This window comes from Struthio camelus, chromosome 22, assembly GCF_040807025.1.
Source record: "Struthio camelus isolate bStrCam1 chromosome 22, bStrCam1.hap1, whole genome shotgun sequence".
Classification (NCBI taxonomy): Eukaryota; Metazoa; Chordata; class Aves; order Struthioniformes; family Struthionidae; genus Struthio; species Struthio camelus.
The window spans coordinates 1,653,066-1,675,993 of record NC_090963.1 but is presented as its reverse complement, the minus strand read 5'-3'; the positions used below and the strand labels follow the sequence as shown (position 1 = coordinate 1,675,993).

The window sequence follows — 22,928 nt, the reverse complement described above, 5'->3', positions numbered from 1 at the left end:
CCGGTCGCCGCGGGGCCGGGGCGCGCGCTTCGCTAGGCTCCTCGAGGGCAGACGCAGCCGGAGGGGCCCCAGAGGTGCTGGGGTGGCAGGGGGCAGCCCCCGCAGCGGGCCCCGCGCGTCTGCCGGGCGGCGGGGGGGGCGAGGTCTGGCTGCCCGGCGGGGCCGCGCCGGCCAGCGGAGCTTGCGGCCGTATCGGCCGAGCTGCGTCCCTTTGCGCAGAAACGCTTGCGTCGAAGTGCTGAGGCTGCGGACTTGAAGACCCCTTGGAGGGAAGGGAGAATAAGGCTTTTACCCGTGCTTCAGAATAAGACGTTTTGGAAAATACTGTACTAGGGGATCACTTTGGGAATTGCTCCCGTGTTGGGATTGCCTTCGATTATCGTTTGCTGCAAAAAAGAACAGCTGTTTTGTAGCAAAACCTGAAAATTAACACAGGGTTGTTCCACTTTTTTAAGACTATTGAGGAGGAAAGAGCTTACAGAAAGGTAAGCGTGCTCTACGTAGAAAATTGTTTGCGCTGACACTAAGCAGGGCGTTCTTGGCCTTTTTAAAGAGGTTTTGACCGGCTGGATTTCCACGTTTACGGGCTGTACAGTTGTGTTTTATGCCTTGGGGGAGATGCTGAGCATCCCTGCTGCGGGGCAGCAAAGCAGCCCGCACTTGCAGCTCAGCCTGCAAATAATCCTTTGGAGATCAGAGGGCGTTTCATGTGCTTAAAGTTAAGCCTGTGCTTAAGGGCTGGCGGGATTTGGGCTGGAGCGCTGAGTCCCGCGCGGGAGCTGGGCCGCTGGCCTCCGTCCCCGCGGTCGGGGCGCCCCGGCCGGCGGCTCCGGCAGCGAGGGGCAAGGCCAGAAAGGGGACGAGCACGCAGCGGGTGAGGCCGTGGGTTCACCTGAGCCCGCGTAGGCTTGCAGCAATTGGAGTTTTCGCCCCTGGGAAGAGGAAAACGGCGGGGCCCGGGCGGCGCGCGCGGGCAGCCCCGCCAGCGCTGAAAGCCGTGCCGGCCGCTCGAGCGCGCCGCGCTTGCCTCCTTCCAGAGCTCCCGCCGGCAAAGCCACTCGAGGCGTACGCTTCATTATATCTCCGCGGATAGCAGCGGGGAAGTGATTTATTGCTGGCTTTGGTTTCCACCCGCACCTCACCTGCAGGCGGTTGCGCTCGGGCAGCCCTCGCCGCCGCCGGGGCTGCAGAGGGCACCGAGCGCCCGGCGTTGGGCAGCGGCACGCGCGGTGCCGTGGCGGGGGCGCTCGGTGTCCACGGCCTGCGATGCTTTCTGACGCGGTTTTGCTGCCCCGTTTCCCTTCGGAGCACGCGCTCACAAGGACGAGCGTGCGAAGCAAGTCAGCGCCTGGGCGACGCGGCCCGGGAGCAGCCCTGTCCGCTCTTCCGCACCTTTCCAAAAAAAAAAAAACCACCCGCCCCAAACGGTCAGCGGTTTGCATGCAGCCGCCTGGCTCTCGGCGGCCTCCCCGCGCGGCGCGCCTCCCGCCGGCCCGCTCTGCCCCGGGGGGGAGCCTGGCTGCTGTAATTACTGCTGCCGGCTGCAAACGCCGCCGCAATTAGCCGCGCCGCAGAGAGCGCGCGCGCTCGCGCAGCCCTCCCAGGAGCTACCGGCTCCTCGCTGCTTCTTAAGGAAAGCCGACAAGCCGAATTAGCCCGGCGCAGCCCGGGCCGCGGCAGAGCCGAGGCGCCCCGACGCCTGGGGCCGGGCCGGGGGGCTCCGCCAGAGCGGGACGCGGCCCCCCCCGAGGCCGAAAGCCGGGCCTCGGCTGGTTGTAAGCGCCGGCGAGGGCACCGGCTCTCAGCGCGCCCAGGGAGAGGGCGCTCCGCGGGCCGGCCGGCTCGGGAGGTGCCGCGGCCCCAGCTCCCGGCCCCGGGCGAGGGCGCTAGGGAACCCATCCCTCGGAGCAGCCGCTGTGAACAAATCGCTGATTATTTTTCCCCTCGTTATTCACCGGACAGAGGAGCGGGCTGAGCGATTAGTGAGCGCGCGTGAACCTTGCAGTGTTTTTCGGAATAGCGCAGTTGTGAACTGGCTGGGCGCCGGCCCCGCTGCTTCGGTCCCTGCTCTCGTCAAAACGCGTCACCCAGGAGCATCGCTACCCCGCATCATCCAGCCCTCCCTGCTGCCGCCGCTAATCCGAGCGGCGAACGCGGCTTCTTGCAGCAAAAGCACGCTCATCCTACCCGATGCCGTCACAGGTCCCTGCTCTGCTCTTCGTGCAGAACGTGGTCGCGTTGCCTTCCTCGCCGCGTTTGGACGAGGAGCCTCCTCGCGTGGCTATACGTACTGACGCTGGGCTTACTCCTCTTTGCCCAAAGCAAGAAAATCGCCGTGCCGCCCTTAGCCCGCCCGTCCCGGGGAGCGTCGGAGGCACGTGGGTGAGGCAGCAGCTGCCGGGGAAGGGCGCCCGGCGAGGCTGCGTAGCCCCTGTAAGAAGTGAACAATTGGTATGCCCTCGGTTTGGAAAGGCTTGTTGGGAGCTGGAGCTGGCTGCGCTGCTGCAGGGGCAGGGGGCCCTCCCAGGCTGGCGAGGGGCGAGGAGCCGGGGCCCTGCCCCGGACGGGAGGGAGCGCGACGGAGCCGCAGGCAGAAGGCTGCTGGCAGAGGAGGTGTCCCCGTGCCCAGGGTGACGGCGTGCACACCGTCCTCACGTCCCCTGGCCGGGGCGATGCTCCGAGCTGGCGCAGGCAGGGAGCGAGGCATCTCCCGAGAGCGTTTCCGAGAGCAGTGGAGATATCCCGACCGTCACTGGCAACTTTGGGGCAAGATTAGGACAGAATGGGCTCAGGTCTCTTGCAAAACCCTGTGCGTGTGTGCGTGTGCTGCAGGTAAGTGAGATGCTGTAGGTCGCACTTTCTGAGTCATTAGCAAATTATCGGGTTGTAGCTCTCAGGAACCAAAACAGCCTTGAACACCAGGAGCCCGGTGCAAGCGTGGGGGTGTCGTCCTGTGTTCCTGTGCCATTGCGATGACAAACGTCCTTCCGTTTTCTGGAGGGAGCGTGCTTTCTTAAAATAGCCGGAGACCCAGATTGGCTCCGGGCGCAGGAGGACCGGGTGTGCCCAGGCTCTCTCGCGGTGCTCCTGCAGCCCCTCCGGCCGTGAAATCGCCCGGACGGCCGAGGCGTGAGGCCGCCCAGCCAGCCTGCTTGCAACGCCAGCCTTCAGAAAGCCTGACCCCAGGCACGGCAGCTTATTCCAGGGTTAAATTTGTCTAAGTTCAGCTTCCAGGCACAGGATCCTGTTATGCGTTTGTTAGGGAGGTGCTGGAGCTCTCTTCCCCAAGCCTGCAGCCTTGCGCGCAGTGACCGAGTCACCTCTCCCAGACGAACTGGAGAGATTGTGCTCCTTGAGCCCGCCGCTACCTGACTAATTCTTCCAGCCCTGCAACACTTTTGTGATCCTGTTCTGATCTAGCCGTAGTATTTCCTCCTCATCTTTGAAGCATAAACTGTTACTCAACAAATCCCACGACGCTACAGCTGCAGGGACTCACTGAAGCTGGGAGGAGATTGCTTTAATAGAAAGTATCTGTACGCACAGTGGGTAGCGAACTCCTGTAATTTGCTGCCGCAGAAGGATGCGGGAGCAGATAGTATCGCCGGCTTTGAAAGGGATTGATTAGATAAATGCATCAACAGTGAATCCATAAGCTGCTACTGAAAAGACTGGGCAGGGATGTCCCCTCTTACAGCCCGCGTGCCCCGTGGATGCCGGGGAAGCGGGAGGGAAGGGGCTGCAGCGAGCCCAGGTGCTCTCCCCGAGCCAACAGCAGCGGGCCAAGGCTGGGCGGGCGGTTTGCCATTTTGCCCGGGGAGCGGCGGAAGGAGGAAGATGAACAGCGCTGGGAGCGCGGCTGCGAGCCCGCGAGTCCTGCCGCCTCCAGCTGCAACCGCTCGGCCCGTTCGCCTGTGCGATGTTCCTAGTGCCTCCAGCGCTCAAGTGCGGTGCGTTGTGAGAGCTGCTGCCTTGTGACAGCAGCTGAATATGCTGACAGCGACAATAATAATGAGCGGGGCCTGGCAGTGCTCGCTCCTCCTCGTTGGCTGTGAAAGAGGACCCTTCAGCGGGATTACCGCGCAGGTGCCGCCTGCTCCCGCTTTGTTAGTGTGCGCACCAGGCCCCGGCGCTCCGGTGCGGAGCGCTGCTGAGCGAGCGCTTGGAGGCAGCCGGCTCGAGCCTGGCATAATGGGAATTTATGGTCCAGGGGCCAAACGCATATATAAATGCTGCTAGATGAGCAGGTTCCTGACTCCCCGGGCAACGCACTCCTCCAGCGACACGTGCCGAGTCCTGTTGGTTTTGTTGGCCGCAGGTGTCAGGAGTGAAGGCTCCTGGCAAGGATCGCTGGCCGGGGGGTGCCGGGTGGGGAGCCGCGGGGCCCCAGACGGCGGCAGGACCCTGTTTGCAGAAGAGGTCGTCGGTGCTGGCGCTGCTCGTGCGGGTTGCTGGGTCTCTGGAGGCAGGCTGTGCCCCTGGGGCGCGTTTTGGCCCTGTTCGCTTCGGGGAGAGGGAGAGCGAGGCAGCTCCTTCCTTCTGCCTGCGCTGCCCTAGGCTGGTGGCAGCGCTCGGCGCAGTAGCCTACCCGGCGCTCTGCTGTCACCTGCCAGCCCGAAGCTCTCAGTTGTCTTGGAGCGGGGCTTCAAATGTAGCCAGTGGCCGTGATGTTGCGAGGTACCAGCAGCCAGACTGACCCATCTCTGTCCGCCGCTCTCTTGGAAGGGTTGGGGTATTAAACGAAGCCCTCCTCGTGGTTATTTGTCGGGGACCTCTAACTAGGTCAGCACGCATTTGCCGTGTCTTAATAATTATTGATAAGACGCGGCTGATGGTGCGCCGCGCGGGAGCGAGGCTCCTCCTCCGGCTGCACGGTTCCCATCGGAGTCCCTGCCTACGGAAAAGCAGCTCCCCTGGATTTCGTTTGCGCCTGCTCTCTGTTGCGGGGAGCCAAGCTGACGCTACCAGAGGGCCGCTGCTCCCCCCTTCTAACGCGTGCAGCTGCCCAGTTGCTCTCCGAGCCTTTCCAACCCTCAGATTCGGTGGGCGGAGAAGGGCTCGTGGCAAACACTGGCACCTTTTGTGGCTGCGGAGCCGTTCCTGCCTTCTCTTCCCCTCCGAGCCAGACGGCTCCATTGATCTGCCCGGGCGTTTTAATCTCGGCTCTTTATTAGTAGCAGCGAGCTGCGGCGCTCAGGAGGCAGATGGGAGAGGAGCGCAGCCGATGCCTCCGCCACCGAGCCAGCGGAGCCTCTTCGGCTCCCGTCTGCGCCCTCCCCGAGCCCTCGGGGCTCCCGGGGCGGCGGCGGCCCCGGCGGGGCGGCGCGGGGACGCAGGAGAGCGGCGCAAGCCGGGACGGCTGCTGCGCGCTGCCGGGCGCGGGGCCGCGATGGGGCGCTCCTGCCCGCGGCAGGGCACGCACGCCTTCGCGCCCAGACATGTTGTCTGCCCGAGGGCAGCTTTTTGCAGATCCTGCACGCATGAGGTGTTTTTGGGGATACCTTTGTAGAGAGGGGCTTGGTATACTTCAGGCATGCGCGTTGGTAATAAAAAGATGCGTGCTGGCTCTTTGTGCGAGGTGGAAGGCAAAGAAGAGCTCTAACCACCCCCTCCAAGCCATTCAGGCTTCAGAGTCCGACACGAGGTTATGTGCTGGGGATTTCTTTTTTGCTTTTGCAGCTCTAATGAGCTGGGAGGAGGTTCTGCTCTTGTTCGAGGGGTATTCACCACCTCTGCCCCGGCCCCGGTGAGAGGCAAGGAGGGGATGCACCGCGCAGGCACGGCAGCGCGGGCACGCGGGACCGTGGCGGCAACGGCGGCACGGGATCGCTCAGCTGCGCTGCCGGCTTTGAGGCGCCAGGAGCCCCTGTGGTGAGGCTTTTGGCTTTCCCCAGCGCATCTCAACGTGATCTTGGCTTTAGCAAATCCGTTCAGGCTCTGTAGGAGGCCCTGACTTTCGCTTGGGCAGGTGTGCGCGTGCGTCGCGGTGGCTCTGCAGAGGGCAGCTCCTTGCCCCGTTGAGGGCGTTCCTGCCGGCGCCCAAGGCAAGCGACGGCAGGATGCGGGCCGCGCGCGCCGGCCCCGCTCTCGCCCGCCCCGAGCGGCCGTGGCCCCCTGCTCGGCGCGCTCTGCCGCACGCCGCTGCCTGCGGGCTGGAGCGGCGCGGCGGGCGCCCCGCCGGCACTTCCCTTTGCCGCCGCGGCCTCGTCGCGGAGCGGTGCCGGGGGTCCGTGCCCGCAGCCCGTGCCCGCCGCCGTCGCCGCCCCACCCTGCCCGGCCCTCGTGCCGACCGACCGCGCCGCGAGGCTCGCGCGCGGCGCGCCGTGGGTGTCGTGATCCCGTTTGTCTCCGGCTCTCCGAGCCGGGGGGTAGTTTAACCCAGAAGCGGCTTGCGAGCAGGAGCGAGGTTTTAGCCTGCGAAGCTTAACAACCCCCTCTGGCCGTGAGTCACAGAGCTGAGGTCCGGGGCAGGCCGGGTTCGTGGCCGATGGTTACTACGACTGTTGGCTGTACTTAGCGTCAAGGGAGGACGCGTGACTGCAGCCCTTTAATCTCATGGAACGGATGTGGTGGCACGAAGTAACGCATGGAGCTGCGGTGCCAGCTTTGCACGAGCGCTGTGGCTGGAGCTGGGAAGCTGGGGCCGGAGGAGCCGGTCCCCTTCGCACGTGCCTTTTATTCTTCCTGTGTCTAATCAAGGAAAGATTTACTTACCGAGCCGCAAAAATCATTACATATGCTGCTAGTGGCCTGGTTAATTAAGATATACAGTTCTCTGGGTAGGAAAAGACGACCTATATTTACTGTATGTAGGAAGACATCTGTCAGCTCGAAACGCTAGATATCCCAGTGCAGGTTTGTCCTGCTTTTTGCAGGCTCTGAATTGCAACTGTTTGTAAGCTCTGATGCAGACCAAGTTAATTTTGAGATGACTGTTACTATTCTTAACATAAGGAAGGGCATATTTAGACTCTCAGTACTCAAGAAGGCAAAACCCCCTGCATGTTTCTAGTAATTTTTCCCTAACAGTTTGCGCAAAACAACAACAACAAATCCTATTTGGTTTCTGCAAAAGAATATGTTGGAGGGTGATCGTAAAATAGATTATTTTTAAATCTGCAGATGGTTTCCACGTATTCCTCCTCAGCTCGCTGCAGCTTTCCACCTCAGTAAACTGGTTTGTAATTTAGCCGAGGGCTGTGGAGCAAGCGTTCTGCCGTCTTGTTTTCCTTGCTGCCGTTCGTTCTCCCCCCACCCTTTTTTGTCCCCGTTCTCTTTTATTTCCCCTTGTTTTTCCTCCTTCGGCAGCGGCTCGGTGTTCAAAGCCGCTGCTGAGGGTTGCTCGTTTTGCGGCTCGCCTTGCACGCATCCCACCAGCTGAACCCTTCCCTTTGCCGCAGTCCCGCTGGGCTCGGCACCATTTGCCCCGCGCTGGCAGGGAGGGTTTTCTGCAGGGCTCCGGCGGAGCTCCTTGCCGCAGCGTGGCCGGCGCGCTGGCAGCCCACACACAGCGGTTAACCTGCGCGCTCGGCGCGAGCCCCGCCGCGGGGAGCCGCGAGCTCGACGGCTCAGGCCGAGCGCCGCTCCGGCCGCCCGCCGCGGAAAGCGCTCTGGAGTTTCTTGCTGCTTGGGCGAGCGATGCACGGCCCTGCAGAAGATAATTAGAGAAAAACCGCGCTTTCGGTCCTGTGATTGCAGTTATCCCCCCCCCTTACACACACACACACTCCCTAGGAAAAAAAAAACACAGCTTTTTTTTTTTTCTTTGTTCTTTCACGGTTCGGCATTATAATTATTGAGATTTCACTGCAGGGCAAAATGATCATTTGACAATGTAAGCGGGGAAAATAATTCTCGTGTTATCCATCAGCCTTGCTCTTATTATAATTATGGTAAAACTCCTGCAGATTTCAGTGGGGGGAGAGAATTTCCTCCTATGCAGGTATTTGTCTTTTCCAGATTTCTCAGGATGTGATTGCAAAGGTTGGGATTTTTTTTCCCCTCCTCTGCTTTTAATCACCTGAGGTTGCTGATGGACTGAAAAGCACGAAGCACCCATTGTTTCTCCGATTGTTTTCATGTGGCGTTTTCCATTGCTGTCATTCTCCTCGGCGTTAGCCTTGGAGTTGTAGGAGCAAAGATCTGGGGTCAGAGCTGTTCGCAACTGGTGGCACGATAACGTCCACAGCAGCAACCAAACCCAGTTAAAAAAAAAAAAAAACCCCAGAGTAAATACATCACGGGAGATGTGAGGGAAAAGCTGCAAAGCAGTCCATCTGAAGGGGACAAGGGGCCGGGCGGCGGCGGCGGGCGGGGGGAGCAGCGCTTTTCCCGAGCTGGGCATTGTGGTTGTGGGCCGGAGCCCCGCGGGGCTGGGGAGGGGGCGGCGGCGCGTGGGAGCCTGCTGGCAGCCGGGTGGGGTGCTGGCGTCGCGCGAGGGTCCGGCAAGGTTCGCTCCCTGCCTTGCTGGCCCGGGCGGCAGCGCTGGCCGCCGGGGGAAGCGGCCGGGGCCGGGGCCGGTGGGCCGGGTGCCAGCGCCGCGGAACCCGCCGGGCTCCGACGGCGGCTCTTGCCCCCTGCTGCCCCGAGGCTGATGAGAATGAGCTGACAGAACAAGGCAGCATTAGCCTAATTATGGCCACAAACGTTACCGCCGCGCTGGATTCTCCTTTCTCCGTGGCTTCCTGTTTTCCTCTTTGACATGCAAATTTTTGCACAGTCCTCGATCCAGATTCTCTTCTCATTAGCATGAAATCTCGCTAGCTCCGCGCTGCTTTAAATAGTGGCTTGGGGGGGAGGGGGGGGGCCGGAGCCTGGGCACCCCCAGAGGGGCAGCAAAGCCTTGCGAGCCGCCGGGGCAGGGTGTGGAGGGAGGGCTTCGTGGGGCGCAGCCCCCGACCTCTCGGCGCCGCGGCCGGGGCTGCTGGGCTCTCGCGGAGCCGCGCGTTTTGCTTCCTCCTGGAAAACGAGGCTCGTCAGAATAAAAGGCTAAAAAAAAAAAAAATTGCACTAGAAAAATCATTTTGAAAAGCATTTTTCTTTTCTTTTCTTTCTCCTTTTTTTAAATGCCTGCTGTAATGTGTACCCGCTGCAGCGCCGAGCTGGGAGAAGGCTCGTAATATATCTGAAGCAGACGGCACTATTTTGCGGTAGATGTCATTCGAGTAATATTTAACTGTCCTTGGAAATGAAAATACAATTTTCGCTGAAGTAACGGGCACAATTTAGCGATGCAGGAGCGCTGGCAGCGCGAGCCGGGGCAGGGGCCGGCGGCGGCGCGGGAGCCTCCCGGCAGCGTCGGGCGCGCGCCCCCCCACCGCCCCGGCCCTCTCCCCAGCCCCTTCCTGCCCTCCTCTCTGCAGCACATAATGAGTTTGATAAGAAATTGTCTCGTTAACAGGATTAGCCATGGAAATCTCTAGTCCCCTCCTATTCATTCTGTAATGCTCTTCATCCTGTTCTGTAATTTTCTGCTGGCATTAGGCGTCTGTGGCCCACTGCGGGAGCCAACCCCCCCGCGCTCCCGCAGGGCGCGAGCGCTGGCACCGGCGCATCCGGCAGCTGGCGGCCGGGGCCGGGGCCGGGCCGGCCTTGGCGCTCCTTCACGTCCCCCCCACCCAGCTCGCTCCGCGCAGCCGGGTGTCTCGGGAAACGCTCCGTCCCCCCGACCTGGACACCTCCCATCGCCGGGGAGCGCACGGCAGAGACGCCTCTCCGCGCCGCGGGGAATTCCTGTTGGCTTGTTTGGATGAATGAAACCGCCCCAAAATACTCGCTCGATATCCCGGGAAGCATCCATCGCTTATTTTAGCAGTCGTTCGCCCCTGAGAAGCTCCAGTGACTCACAGATGTATGAAAACCTGTAGGGACGAATCCTGCTCTTGTTCGTACCCGTCTGTGTAAATCCGGTTTGGTAGGTCGCATCACTCCGGGTTTGCTCCCTCTGGAAACACGTCCTGCGGTTGGCCCTCGGGTAAATAATTGCTCTCGGTTTGAGATCTCCTGCTAGCCCTGCAGGATACGTTGCTTCCAAGGCCGTTGGCTGAAAGAGCTCCTCCTTAACGACTGCTTTCCCACGTTTGCTGACTCCAAAGTCCGTGTTTGGGAGGCCGCATCTGGATAGCGGCTCATCAGACCCGCGGCCACGAGCTGCTGCCGGTGATGGAACGGGAGGAGGAAGACGTCTGAAGGAAGTGTGCAGAGAGCGTTGAAAAAACTTTTGAGGTGGGGCTTGGACCAAAATATCAGTATATCAGATTGAAACCAAATAGAAACATAAAATACGAAAACAGGAGCAGCATTTCCCTTTTTTTAATGCTAGATGAAATTAACGTTTGTGAAGGTGATTTCCTTCGGCGTGTACCTGCGTCGCAGTTGCAGCTCTAAAAAGCAGCCTTTTGCTTTTTTCATTTGAGAAAAACTCTCATGCACAAAATGGAAACGTCTGGTGCGCGGCGCTGGCCCAAAGAGAGACAAATGCCGCGAGCAGACACGTTGCACTCAGAATAAGAAGATGTGGAGGCTCACTGGTCTTTGGGCCGTAAAATGGGAAGCGGCAGCGCGTCTGTCGTTGAGGCCGGGAGGCCAGGGCCGTCGTGCAGGTGAGCTGTAGCAACATGATTCTCGCTGGGCAGATTCCTTGTGAAGAGAGTAGTTCGGTCATCGACTTTTGCTCCCCTCGATTTGGGTGTCCGTGAGCACATTGACTTCCTCTGCTTGCTTTGAAATGGTTTGTCGGGTGGCCAGCGACTACGTTTTGCAGCGCGGCTTGCAGCGAGGCGGCCGCCTTGGGTGCGGGAGCGGCGGGTTTGCTCGGCCACGCTCGGCTCCAGCGGCGGGCTGGTCCCCAGGGGTGCTATTTCCCAGGCTACCTGGAGGCCACCCTTGGAATAGGATTTCTGATGTGAGCATTTGAGTTTGCAAGTCCAATATTTCTTTCAGTGCCTGTTTTCAAAGCTCTGCCTGAGAAGTCCGTGCTTTTGGAGGTTGCTTCTGCGCAAAAGGTTGGCCACCCATCCACGGCAAAGCAGCGCCCAGGGAGAGAGGACGGGCAAGGCCCCTTTTTTGCAGCACATGAGCAAACATTAACTCTTGCACACTTCAGCACTTTGACCCTGGAAGCTGCCCAGCTGGTTCGTGGTCCTCAGCTTCTCTCCACACTCCTTTACAGGTGTTTGTAGCGGATGTTTGCACGCCGCAGCTCCACCAGCTCTCTCCAGGCTGTAAATCCGCTGGCCAGAACCAAACTCAAAGCTCAGAAAAACCCCACTGCAGTTGCTATTTTGTTAAATCCGTTTTCCCCCAACAGACTGGGGTTCTGCAGGTAATTCTGTAGACTGTTAATTCGCTGGAAAATTACCCGTTGCTCAGCCGCGGCTTTGAAGCGTAAGGAAAGGGGCTTGCCAAGGGATCAGCGTGCGGGGACGCACCTGCGCTCCGGCTCTGGGCGCCGTGCGTGGCCACCCGGGGCTCTGCGGGGCCCGCCTGGGCCGCCGTCGTCACCCACTGAAAGCCGAGCGCGTGCCCAGCCGGCCGCGGGGTCTCGCGGGAGGCCGGGGACGTGGCATCGCGGCCGCCTGGCAGCGGTGCGGCGGCCGGGCGACGGCTGCCTCCTAGTTTGGGCCTTTCCTCCTCTTTTCTGCTCTCCCTCTCTCCCTCTCTCTCTCTTTTTGTTTGTCTCTTGCTCTCAGAAAACCCATTTAAATGCAATCCCATTCTTAAAACGTCTCCCTCATGCATGTCTAATGAATGTCAGGCAGGCGCGCTGACAATGGGCCCAAGCAGGAGCCAATCTTGCAGAGTGTCTACAAGTCATTTGGAAGAAACCCTGGGAGCGCGCCCAGTTTTATTACAGCATAATTAGAAATAAAATCTTGTTGCAAGAGGAGGATGAAGACGGGTGTTAATCCTGTAACAGGAGGAGATAGAGCCGCGCTTCCGAAGGAGATTAAGGAGGGAAGGCGGAAAGGCGGTCATGACTCCCCGACTTGCATCCCTCCTTTTTTGTTTTCCCCTGTCGCCGGCTCGGCAGCCTCCAGCGGAGGAGAGGCCGGCAGAGCCGTCGGGGCCGCGCGGGGGCTGGCTTGGCGTTGCGCTGCTTCCCCGCGCGTCGTTGCTGCCGTGGCCCGCAGCGCGCTCGGGGCTCAGCGCCTCTCGGGCCGGCGCGGGCCGCGCTGCCAGGCTGCGTGGGAAGGCGCCGCAGTGGGGGCCGCGGGGCAGGAGGGTGCGCGCCAAGCCTCGGTGGCTTTGCGTTCAGCAGCCGGAGGCGCCTCTCTCCACAGGCCTTCCAGAAGGGGCTTTTTTCGGGCTTTGCGAAAGGCGGCGGGCGCCTCTGCTCCGCCACGTGCTCCCCTCTGCTGCTGGAGCGGGTCAGGCCCGCTGCAGGCTCAGCGTTTTTCTTCGATGAAACCCTTTCTCAGAACGGTCCCCTTGGGGCGCTGGGCAGAGTGGGGGCTGCAGGCAGAGCTGCCTGGGCATGCGTGCGGGCATGCACGCACGGGGGTGCACGCACACACGGGGGTGCACACACACACATGCAGGCACGGGGGTGCGCACACGCACACACACACACACACACACATGCATGCACGGGCATGCACGTGGGCATGCACGCACGGGGATGCACGCACGCACGGGGGTGCACACACACACATGCATGCACGGGGGTGCGCACACGCACACACACACACACACACATGCATGCACGGGCATGCACGTGGGCATGCACGCACGGGGATGCACGCACGCACACAGGCTCACTGCTGCACAGGGGCAGGGCCGCGAGGCCGAGGGAGCCCCGACGGAGGAGCGGCGGGCGCCAGCGGCGGTGTGGCTCTCCCCGGGACGCGCCGCCGGCAGAGAGGCTGCGGAAGCAGCTCCTGCAGCTTCCTCAAGCCGACGTTTCTAGGGCACGTTAGTCACTTCCACACTAAGCCCTGTTCCTGCTGGATGGAGGAGGAGGAGAGAGGAGACAAGGAGCCCTTTGGTACAAAGCGTGACCCACTTACTCGGCTGGAAGCGGTTATTTTGCAGATGCCCACGAAACTTCAAGGTGGAGCCGTTCTGCTGGGTGCTTGGCTGCTCGCCGCCGCTCGGCTTCACCTGGCTACGTAGGGGAAGCGTGTTGCCTTTGAAAGGCACGGGGAGCCTGTGACTGCCTTACAAGTCCCCTGGGCTTCGGTGTGCAGGGAAACATGTAAATAAATCTGTCAGATACTGTGCAGCTCTTATTAAATTTGCATTGGGCTTGAGTTGCGGTTCCTATTTGACATCTCCAGGATGGATGGAGGGATCTTTAATCGAGGAGCCAAGTGCAGGCGCTCTCCGCTTTGGGTATTTCCCATGGCCTCGAACCTCGGGTCAGCCTTCTAATTCAAGCGCCCCGGTGAAAGGGACCCGTAGGGCGAAGCCGGCGCGGGTCGGCTCACCCTCGCCTCGCCAGCGCCTCGCGCCCCGGCGGGGCTTTGCATCGTGGCGCTCGGAGAGCCAGGGAGGCGTTGGCCACTTGCTTGGGCAGCCGAGAGGTTCCTGCTGAGGGCAGCGCGGTGGTGAGGCGCGCGCGGCCGGTGGTTCCCCCTCTGCCTGGGCTGCGCCGGCGCCTTCACCCGGGGCCGGTCCCATGGCCAGCACGTGGCTTATTTGCAGCTGCTGCAAGAAAGCATCCTTGCGGCAGGCACCGAAAATTGCCAGCTTTGTTCTTTGGGGCTTCCCCCTCCGTGCCCTTCCCCCGGGGGGGCGTTTGTCACTAAAGACGTGGCCAGAAATAGCACCAAGTGGTTATTGAGTTTGTCCAGGATGCCTTGGGATGCATAGGCTCCAAGTATGGCTAATTCATAAATGCTGGCACCTATTGATTCCCTAGCAGTTAAAATAGACTGCGTAAGGAAATATTGGCCCCGGAGCAGCGAGGGAAAGTTATCTCATTAGTCTTGCGAACTATAAAATGTGCTCTCTCCTGAAGCCCTGACCCCATTGTTTTTATAAATCTATATTGGATGGAGCGGTAACTGGTAGCCTATATCGACTGTAATTTTTCTCCTGAAATGGGAAAGGCCCTTGGGACGGGTAGCGTAGGTTCGTGGCCAGCGCAGGCGGCTGGAGGCGGAAGGGGACTGCAGTAGCAGAGCGCTGGCGTGTGCGTGTGTGCCAGGCTCTCCCCGTGCTTGCCGTGCGCGGGAGCTCCCCTCTCGTCCCCTTCTCTGCCCCGGCCTGGCAGTTCCCTGCGCAAAGCGCATTGCAGCTGCCTTGTTGAATTTTGGGGAGCTGCGATTTGGAGAGGGGCAGCCTGTCGGGCCAGGACCAGGGGCCCGCTGCTCCTGCCCGCGCGCCGAGCGGGTGCATCGGGGGCCGCCCTGCGCCTCCCCCAGCCCCGAAACGGCCAGCTCCTCGCTCCCGGCTGGGATGTCTGCTCGTCGTTGGCTGCCTGGTTTGCAAGGGCCGGGAGCGGGGCCGGAGAGGCGAGCGCCCCGGCTGGCGGGCGCTTTCGCAGCGGCGCTTTCAAAGGCGGCAGCTCCAGTCTGGCGCGAAGAGTTATTAGTGCCACATCGCTCCAGTCTGGCCGCATACTTAATCCTCGGCTTGCTGTAAAGCTTTTCCACCTCCTGGCAGGCAGAAAGATCTGATTTTATTCTGCGACCTTCGACGTTAACCTCGCTGGCAGACTCGGCGATAAGTCACTTCGGTGAGGTCTCCGTCAGAGCCGTTTACATCAATTACTGCCCCACATCTTTCCCTTGAACCAGAGTAATGCTGCCCGACGACGGTTTTTTGTCCCTTTTTAAAAAAAAATTGAAGCGGTGCTGTCAGGTTGCGTAGCCCTTACGTTTAATACAACGGCGTCTTCAAAACCGTGACGGGCAAGGGGGGAGATGCCGCTCGGTCCTGCGGGGCAGAGGAGCTGACACTGACACGCGGGGATTTGCTGCACGCCGGGAAGGTTTGCGCGGGGAAAGGCTCTCCCGGCGCGTCTCTGCTGTCCAAGCGCGCGCGCCGGGCTCCGCTCCCCTTCTGCTCGCCGCGCGCCCGAGCTTGGCGCTCGTTAAAGACGCGGGGCGGATGTGGCGCAAGGTCCCTGCGGAGGGTGTCACGTCGCGCCGCTCGTTCCCGCTCTTGTGCTGTCGCCTTGCGCGCTGCGCCGGCTCTTGCAAGTCTTTGTTTCCAGAGGAGTAGCGCAGGGCTGCCGGGGGAGCGTTACCGCAGTCCACCACGCGCCGAAGCGCGGGTGCGTGCGAGTGTGCGGGGCTGGGGGGCACCGGCGCGGCGCTGGAGCAGCGCTTGGCAAAACGCACCAGCTGTTATCGTAGAAGCCGGCTGCCCCCTTCCTTCATTCCGGTGCACCAGTATCCTGGTTTGCTGGGAGCTGAAAAATGCATGCTTGCTTTGCATGCCGTTTCAGCGGCGCTCCAGGGGCCTTTTGCGGCGGTCGGAGCCAGTCCCAGGTGCCACTGACCCACAGCCCGGACCGCGCGACTCGCGCCCTTCTGCACGGGCTCCCGGTTACGTGAGGGCAAAGCACCCGCAGAGCTCAGGGCTGCCACCGGCTCGGCTTTGGCAGTGGGTGTGCTCCGGTTTTCGGGGGGAAGAGTCCTCTGTTCGGGCAACCCGTAGGCTGCCGGGGGGCTGCCGGGGGGCTGCCGGCAGGCAGAGGCGGCTGCGGCCCTGCTCCCACGGGAGACGCCAGGCCCTCCGGAGAGCGCTTGCCTTCCCTGCCTTTCCTCCGCTGACGTCTCTGCTGCCGTCAGGGGTTGAACGTGGCGCTTTCCCTCACCTCAGTCCCGAATATCCAGGTGCTTCCAAGAGATGCTAGGAAAACCCGTTGGTTGTCCCCATCACCTGGATCCTGCTGTAGCACGCGGGATTGGGGAGAGCCGTTTGGGGGTTGAGATGTAATGCTGAAGTTGTGACCGCTTATGGCCATGGCTGATTTAAAGTCTCGGCTTGCAGGTTTGAACCCTAAGCGTTTAGCTCTGCTGACGGCGTACCGCTTGCCTACGCTAGCCGTGTTTGCGCGGCGGCTGCCCGAGACGGGGACGGCGGGCAGGGGGACCGAGCAGCCTAACCGCGACTGTCCCCCGGGACAAGCTCCTCTGCAGCGCCTCCACGCGCCTCGCTTTCCACGTTGCTGCTGAGCTGTGCCACAGTGCAGGGCTTCCCCTTAACCCCTCCTGAAGTTCATCGCGAATTCGAGCGGTGCGGCTGGGCAGGGAGACCGGCTTCATCAAAGCGCCCTGTCCTGCTGCCCCCGGGCTTACGGCAGGGCCCGGAAACCTGGCGGCCGCTGGCGCGGCCCGGGTCCCCGCTGGCCTCCGCCGCAGCCTCCCCCTTGCTCAAATAGCAGCTCGAGCCCTCATTTGTTTTCACACGCTTCTAAGTAAGTTAGGCTAATCGCGCCGGCCGCGGGCGCCGCCGGGCGTCGGGGCCGGCTCGCTCACCGTTCTCCTCCCTTTGCTGTGTGTCTCTCCAGAAAATAGGTTTTTTATTACTTCTTATGGAGGTTTGTACATATCGGACGTGCAGAAGGAAGATGCCTTGTCCACCTACCGGTGTATCACCAAGCACAAGTACAGCGGGGAGACGCGCCAGAGTAACGGCGCCCGGCTCTCGGTGTCAGGTGAGCGCGCGGCCGCGCGCCCAGGCCCCCCGGCGCGACGTGCTGGGATGGGACAGCCGGCCGCCCAGACCGCCCCGAGCGGGAGGCAGCTGGCCTCCGCGCCGCACGCCGCTGCCGGCCCGGCCCGGCCCGCGGCTCTGGGCGCCCGCTCCCTGCGCGGGGTGGCGCGTCCTCGGCTTGATGGGTGGGCGGCCGAGGTGCGCCCGCCGGCCGGAGCCTGGCCAAAGCCCCGCAGCGCCTTTGCCAGCAGTTGGCACGGGCAGGGCGCCTCGTCCCCTCTGCCCGGCCCGGGGCCAGCTCGCCGCCCGCGCGCCCGCTCTCGTGCCCGGAGGAGGAGGCGAGCGGCCGAGGCTGGCGCGCGGGCTCGGTGCTCCGCGGGGGCCGCGCGCGGGCTCGGGCAAGACGGTGGGGTCCGGCCGGTGAAGGAGGCGGCTCTCGTGTGGTCCCCTTCGCCGCGTGAGTTTGTTTCCTCCGCCGCCGCAGACCCGGCGGAGTCCATCCCCACGATGCTAGACGGCTTCCAGTCGCGGGAGGCGCGGGCGGGCCGGCTGGTGGAGCTGCCCTGCATCGCCTCGGGCTACCCCAACCCCGCCATCCGCTGGATCAAGGACGGGCGCCCGCTGCCCGCCGACAGCCGCTGGACTAAGCGCGTCACGGGCCTGACGATCAGCGACCTGCGCGTGGAGGACAGCGGGACGTACATCTGCGAGGTCACCAACACCTTCGGCTCCGCAGAGGTCACGGGGACCCTCACGGTCATAGGTGAGAGCTGGCGGCGGGGGGAGAGGCTTCCCAAGGAGCCCCCACCCGGCCTCCGGCCGCTTTGGGAAGCCCCGTAGATGGTGAGGCCGGTGCTCGCTGTCGTGCGCGGCGCGAGGCACGCTGCAACCCGCCGCCTTGCTGCACAGCCCGCCCGACGCGCGCTCGGAGCGCGTGCAAGGGCTTTGTCATGCTGCAGCGAAATACCTTCGGGCCGGCCCTGATCTACCACTGCAATCGGGGGCAGAAAGGGATCGCTGGAAAATTCAGAGCAGTACCGCGAGCTGGGAGTCGCTCGACTGCGGCGTTGGTTTTATGTTAGGTGCCTCTGTGCTTTGTTCGGTGGATGTACCTAGAAGAAACTCCAGCCCAAACAGTAAATACCATCTGGGCAGGCCAAGTATTTATTGCCTGCTTTGCTGCTGGGGGTTCCTCCCGTCGCCGGGATCCTCGCGGCACCCGAGCCTGCGGGCTGGGCTGTGCCGTGGCCGCCGTACGCCGAGCCAGAGCCGCCCCGGCGCGTCCCCGGCTCGGCAAACGGCTCCGGAGGAGACCTGTCACCCCGTGACGTCTTCTTGCAGCCGCCCCGCGCCTCCCTGCAGCTGCGGCGCAGGCGGGGGCTCTGCCCGCGCCCCGCGCCGCCGGCACGCCGCGCGGCAGTAAAAGCAGGGGCTGTCCCCGCAGGCGGCGAGGAAGGTCTCACTGCGCGCTGGCATTGTGCGCGTAGTCGGGCTGACGCTCGCGGGGGTGGGAAGGCAGAGACGGTACCTCGGCGCCGGGCGTCCCTGCGCGCTGCGGGGTTTATCGCTCCGCCACCCCCCATCACGGCTCAGCCCGCGCCCGGTTTGCTCTCGCCCTTTCTTGCGCAGACCCTCTGCGGGTGACCCTCACACCAAAGAAGCTCAAAACCGGCATCGGCAGCACCGTCATCCTCTCGTGTGCCCTCAGCGGGTCCCCGGAGTACATCATCCGCTGGTACCGCAACACGGACCTCGTGGTGGTGGACGACTACATCTCCATCCGCGGGATCAGCAACGAGACCCTCCTCATCACCGCGGCGCAGAAGAGCCACTCGGGGGCCTACCAGTGCTTTGCCACCCGCAAGTCCCAGACGGCGCAGGACTTCTCCATCATCACGCTGGAGGGTGAGCTGGCTTCCTCGGGCGGCGGCGCCGGGGGCTTCCTCTGCGCCCCTCGGGGCTGCCCCAGCCCTTGCCGCTGCCGTTGCCGGGCCGCGCCAGGAAGCCGTTGGCCCGTCCTGTCTGTGCGGGTGGGAAGCCGAGTCTGCTCAGTAACGCAGCACAGCCGGGGCCAGCGGGCAAGGGTCCCTGAAGCAAGGGTCCTGCCCCGAATTACACCCCCGTCCCCTGCCCCTGGGCCGAGGCGCTGCCCTCCGCAAGGTGTCTTCTCCCCCTGCCTGGTGAGCAGTCTCAGAGGCCCATCTCTGGTGCTTGGGCAAGCAACGGGCGCCGCTGAGCCCGCCTCGAGCCAACGTGCACAGCAGCGGGCATCCCCCGTCGCCTCCGTCCCAGCGCCTCTCTGCTGCGGGGAGCCGGGGCGGCTGCGGCGGAGAGCAGGGCTCAGGCACGTGCGTGCGCTTGCGTATGTGCTATCGACAGGGGCTTGTATCGTGGCTCTGCCAGGGACTCCTGGCTCGTCCACGAGCCGGGCGCCGGGTGCTGTACAAACGCACCGTGCCCCAAGCGCTCCCAGCCTCAGCGAGAGCCGAAAAGCATCCCCTGAGCTGGGGGACTATTGCCGCGTGTGGCTGCTGCGCCCTAACCCCCCTCCCCCTGGGTGCCCCCCAGATGGGACCCCCCGCATCGTCTCCTCCTTCAGCGAGAAGGTGGTCAACCCCGGGGAGCAGTTCTCCCTGATGTGCGCCGCCAAGGGCGCTCCGCCGCCGACCGTCACCTGGGCCCTGGACGACGAGCCCATCCAGAGGGACAACGGGCACCGCACCAACCAGTACACCATGTCGGACGGCACCACGGTGAGCCACATGAACGTGACGAGCCCGCAGATCAAGGACGGCGGCGTGTACCGGTGCACCGCGCGGAACTCGGTGGGCAGCGCCGAATACCAAGCGCGAATAAACGTAAGAGGTGCCTGTCTACTTTTAAATATCAGAATAGGACTTTTACTGGGCTTTTGGTTTTGTTCTGTTCCCCGATAGAGCGCTTCTCCACCCCACCCTCGCCCTTTCCCAGTTGTGCCGGTCTCTTGTCCCTTATGCTCCACACTCCCCCTTCTCCCCGATCCGCCCAGCTTGCTCGCGCACTGGCGACTCGGACTGCCTGGAGGAGTAAGCTTCCTCACGGCTTGCAGTGGGGCATTTAACTAAGTACAGATTAGTCCTGTGAACCTCAAAGAGGTGACTTTCCAAAGGAAAAGGGCAGTGCTCTGGCCCTCGAGACTGCTCTCACCCTGTCGAGCCCCCTGCCTCGGAGCCTGTGCAGCGTCAGCCAGCAGCTCCCCGAAAGGAGCCTGCGTGCAGGCCCAGGGGAAGGTGCTGGCAAGTGGTGCACTGTCCTGTAGTGGCTACGTGCCGCTTGCTTGGATTTTTGTAGCAGGGAAGCGTCCCGGGTCCCCTGTACTGCCTGGCCTGCCCCCAGTTCCTAGCTCTATCCCCTCTCCATGGCAGCGAATGCGCCTGCAGGCCCGGGGATGCACATTGCAAATGATGATGAGCCAGTACGTGAAATTGTGGAAAATGAGCTTTGATTTGTCATGTCTGTACTTTCTTTGTCTGCTAAAAGCCATGGCCACGTTAATCACTGTGTTATTATGGTGAGAGTGTGTTGTTCTGCGCGTTACAGGGAATCCTACCGGGCAAAAATCTAAGGCACAAGGTCCGGTATTAGCCTCTGCCTATTAATAATCAGCAATTAAAGCTTCCTATTTTATAGGTGGAAGGTAGACACAGTCAAGGTAGCATGAATTTATCTACCGAGAAAGAGATGTGAAGGGCTGTGCTTGTCTATGTCTCAGGCTTGCAACGGATCTAGTGGCTTTTTGGCTGGCATCCCAGGAGAGTCTGAATTTTGCTGCCATTTACCGCTAAATTTGGAGCAAGTTCATCTCCCTAGCACGAGCCGCAGTAGTGATGTTTTCAATGAGGATGTTTCGTTGTCCTTTTTTTCCCCCCTCTTCCAGTTCTTGACTGCCTGTCAGTAGATAAGATTCAGGCTTTTTTAGCCCTGGAATCGAGCGAATCCCTCAGACAGGCCCAAGGAACGTTGTGGAGCGAGACCTGAATTTTTTTCCTGCTCCTTTTGGAAGCGCCTGCCCTGCCGTGCTGTGAGCTCCCCAGCGCTGCCGAGCTGCCCCAGCGTGCCTTCCCCTCCGCGAGGCCCGAGCAGCCGCGGGCCACGTTTGCCAGCCGCACGTTTCCAACCCCAGCAACAGAAAGAGCTGGTTTAGGGACGCGGGAGGTCTGTGAAAGCATTCCCATCTTGTGAGGTTCCTTGTGCCAGAAAAGACTTGGGTGAGCCCTTGTGAGACGTTTTTCGTTGAAAGCCTTTTGATAGCGCAGCATGGGCTCAGGTGCGGTACTCTGTGCGTCCTTAAGGCTGCCAGAACTGGGGAGATCTCTGGGATGCTGGAATATCTCTCTTTGCAGCAAAATTCAGGTTGCCAGCGGGCAGCTCCAAATGGTTGGTATTTTAGTGGAGGTAAAACACATTTGCAAATGGAAGTCAGGTGCCTGTATGCAGTTCTCCTGTCAAGGACACTCAGCACAACGCAGGCAGCTTCCTTCGCAAAGAGAGCGGCGGGGAGAGCAGCTGCGGCTGTGTCAGCGAGCGGTCCCCAAATTACCTTCTCGTTTCCTGTGGCCGCAAGCGCGGCTGGAGGAGCCGCGGCTGGACGTGGGCTGGCTGGCCAGTTCCCGCGGCAGGAGCGTCCCGTGCTCCCAGAGAGCGTCTACCGGCTCTCTGGTGAGTAGCAGTGGTATTTCCGGGCTGAGCTTCCCCAGCGTGTAAGCTGCACCTGCACAATTTGGGTGGAATTTGCTGAAGTTGGACAGTGGCTGAGGACCGTAGCACCCCCCCCCCCCCCGTTTCATACCTACGCTTTTGTAGGTGTGTGAGGGGCTCTAGTGGAAGGGGAGCCCCAATGAGTGGCTTTCCCCACGTACGCTCAGAAGGGAGCCAGTGCCTGCTCGTCACCCAGAAAGAAGGCTGGGTCCTAAGTATTCCTGTTGCCTCGTTTTCCTGTGAAGCTCGCTCTGAGATTGCAACAGATCTGTATGCGAACAAACCGCCCTTCGGAATTAACCTAGCCTGCCTCTTCCTTCCTCCCAAATATGTAGGTCCCCCGAGCATCCGAGCGATGAAGAACATAACAGCAGTCGCGGGTAGGGACACTTTCATCAACTGCAGGGTGATTGGGTACCCATATTACTCCATCAAGTGGTACAAGGACTCTTTGCTGCTGCCCGATAACCACCGCCAAGTGGTCTTTGAGAACGGGACTCTTAAGCTGATGGATGTCCAGAAAGGCATGGATGAAGGAGAGTATGTCTGCAGCGTGCTGATCCAGCCCCAGCTCTCCATCAGCCAGAGTGTCCACGTCACGGTGAAAGGTAAGCGGGGCCAGAGGCAGTCCCTTCCCACCCCAGGAAGCCTTCTGCTTTTTGCAGAAGCTGTTGCCCGTTTTCAGCTCCAGGGCCTCCTAAGTGGAAGGAGTGAGCCTTTTCTCCCATCCGGAGCCGGGTGATGTGCCAGGGTGTTCCTAGTGGCTCGAGAGAACGGCTGCTTTGCTGGAAGCTGCTCCTTTTGGGGCCTGGCTGGCTGGAGGGGATGTTCAAGCAGTGTTGGGGATGCCCAGTGTTGCAGCAGGGGTCCTGCAGCCGGGCCGCGGCCTCGCTCAGCCAATGCGACGCAGACGTGAGCCCGGCTCCCGTCGCACTGGGAGGCTTGTGGCAGCCCTAGCGAGCGGGTTCAGTTCCTGCTGCTGAATTAGCTACCTGGACCTGCCCGCGCACCTGCTGCTGCCCTAAGCCGTACCGTATCCATTTCCTGCTACAAGCAATGGAGCGAGAATTTACAGTGTAAACATAACGTATTAAAACATCTAACCTTTGCTCGGATCACCTTCGCTGATGTTTTTCTGTGTGTGTTAGCTTTTAAAAAAATAATACCCTCAGTCTTCCAAGCGCACAGAACATCTTAAAAGCTTCTGCAGGCCATCAATTATTCAGCCCCATTGAGGGAGCTATCAGTCCTAATGAATTGAGCCGGTGCATTCCATTCCAGTGACTTGCTGAGATTGTGTTATGAGTATGCCGTGCCATCCTATCTGCCATCCTCGGAGTTGTCGGGTCGTCTTCGCCTGTCGCCGGCTCACTCTTTGCAGTAAATCATTTAGACAAACACAGCCACGCTGGGGACGGAGCTGGCCAATTGTCTTTCGCTCTGTCTCACTGAGCAGGGTATTTGCGGACTGGATTTTGTTTTGATCCCCCTCCCTCCCCTCCCATCCACCATTTTCTTATTAGGAATCGGGTTAGCAAGGGAGTGCATCAAGCTGATTACAGATGCTACCACTTGATTAGCTA

General features: G+C 61.4%; 1 protein-coding gene across 4 annotated transcripts in view; it reads left to right on the top strand.

Moving 5' to 3' along the window:
- Positions 1 to 22,928, top strand: part of DSCAML1 (DS cell adhesion molecule like 1) — a 113,224-nt gene that overhangs the window by 67,759 nt on the left and 22,537 nt on the right. For 2 of the 4 annotated variants that reach the window (XM_068916433.1, XM_068916432.1), the window contains exons 4-8: positions 16,463 to 16,609; positions 17,093 to 17,371; positions 18,238 to 18,513; positions 19,177 to 19,473; positions 21,681 to 21,953. In XM_068916433.1, the coding sequence (XP_068772534.1) occupies positions 16,463 to 16,609; positions 17,093 to 17,371; positions 18,238 to 18,513; positions 19,177 to 19,473; positions 21,681 to 21,953 (1,272 nt within the window). Of the gene's footprint in view, positions 1 to 11,218; positions 11,324 to 16,462; positions 16,610 to 17,092; positions 17,372 to 18,237; positions 18,514 to 19,176; positions 19,474 to 21,680; positions 21,954 to 22,928 lie in introns of those variants that run through there. The other 2 variants (XM_068916434.1, XM_068916435.1) reach the window with 2 other exon arrangements.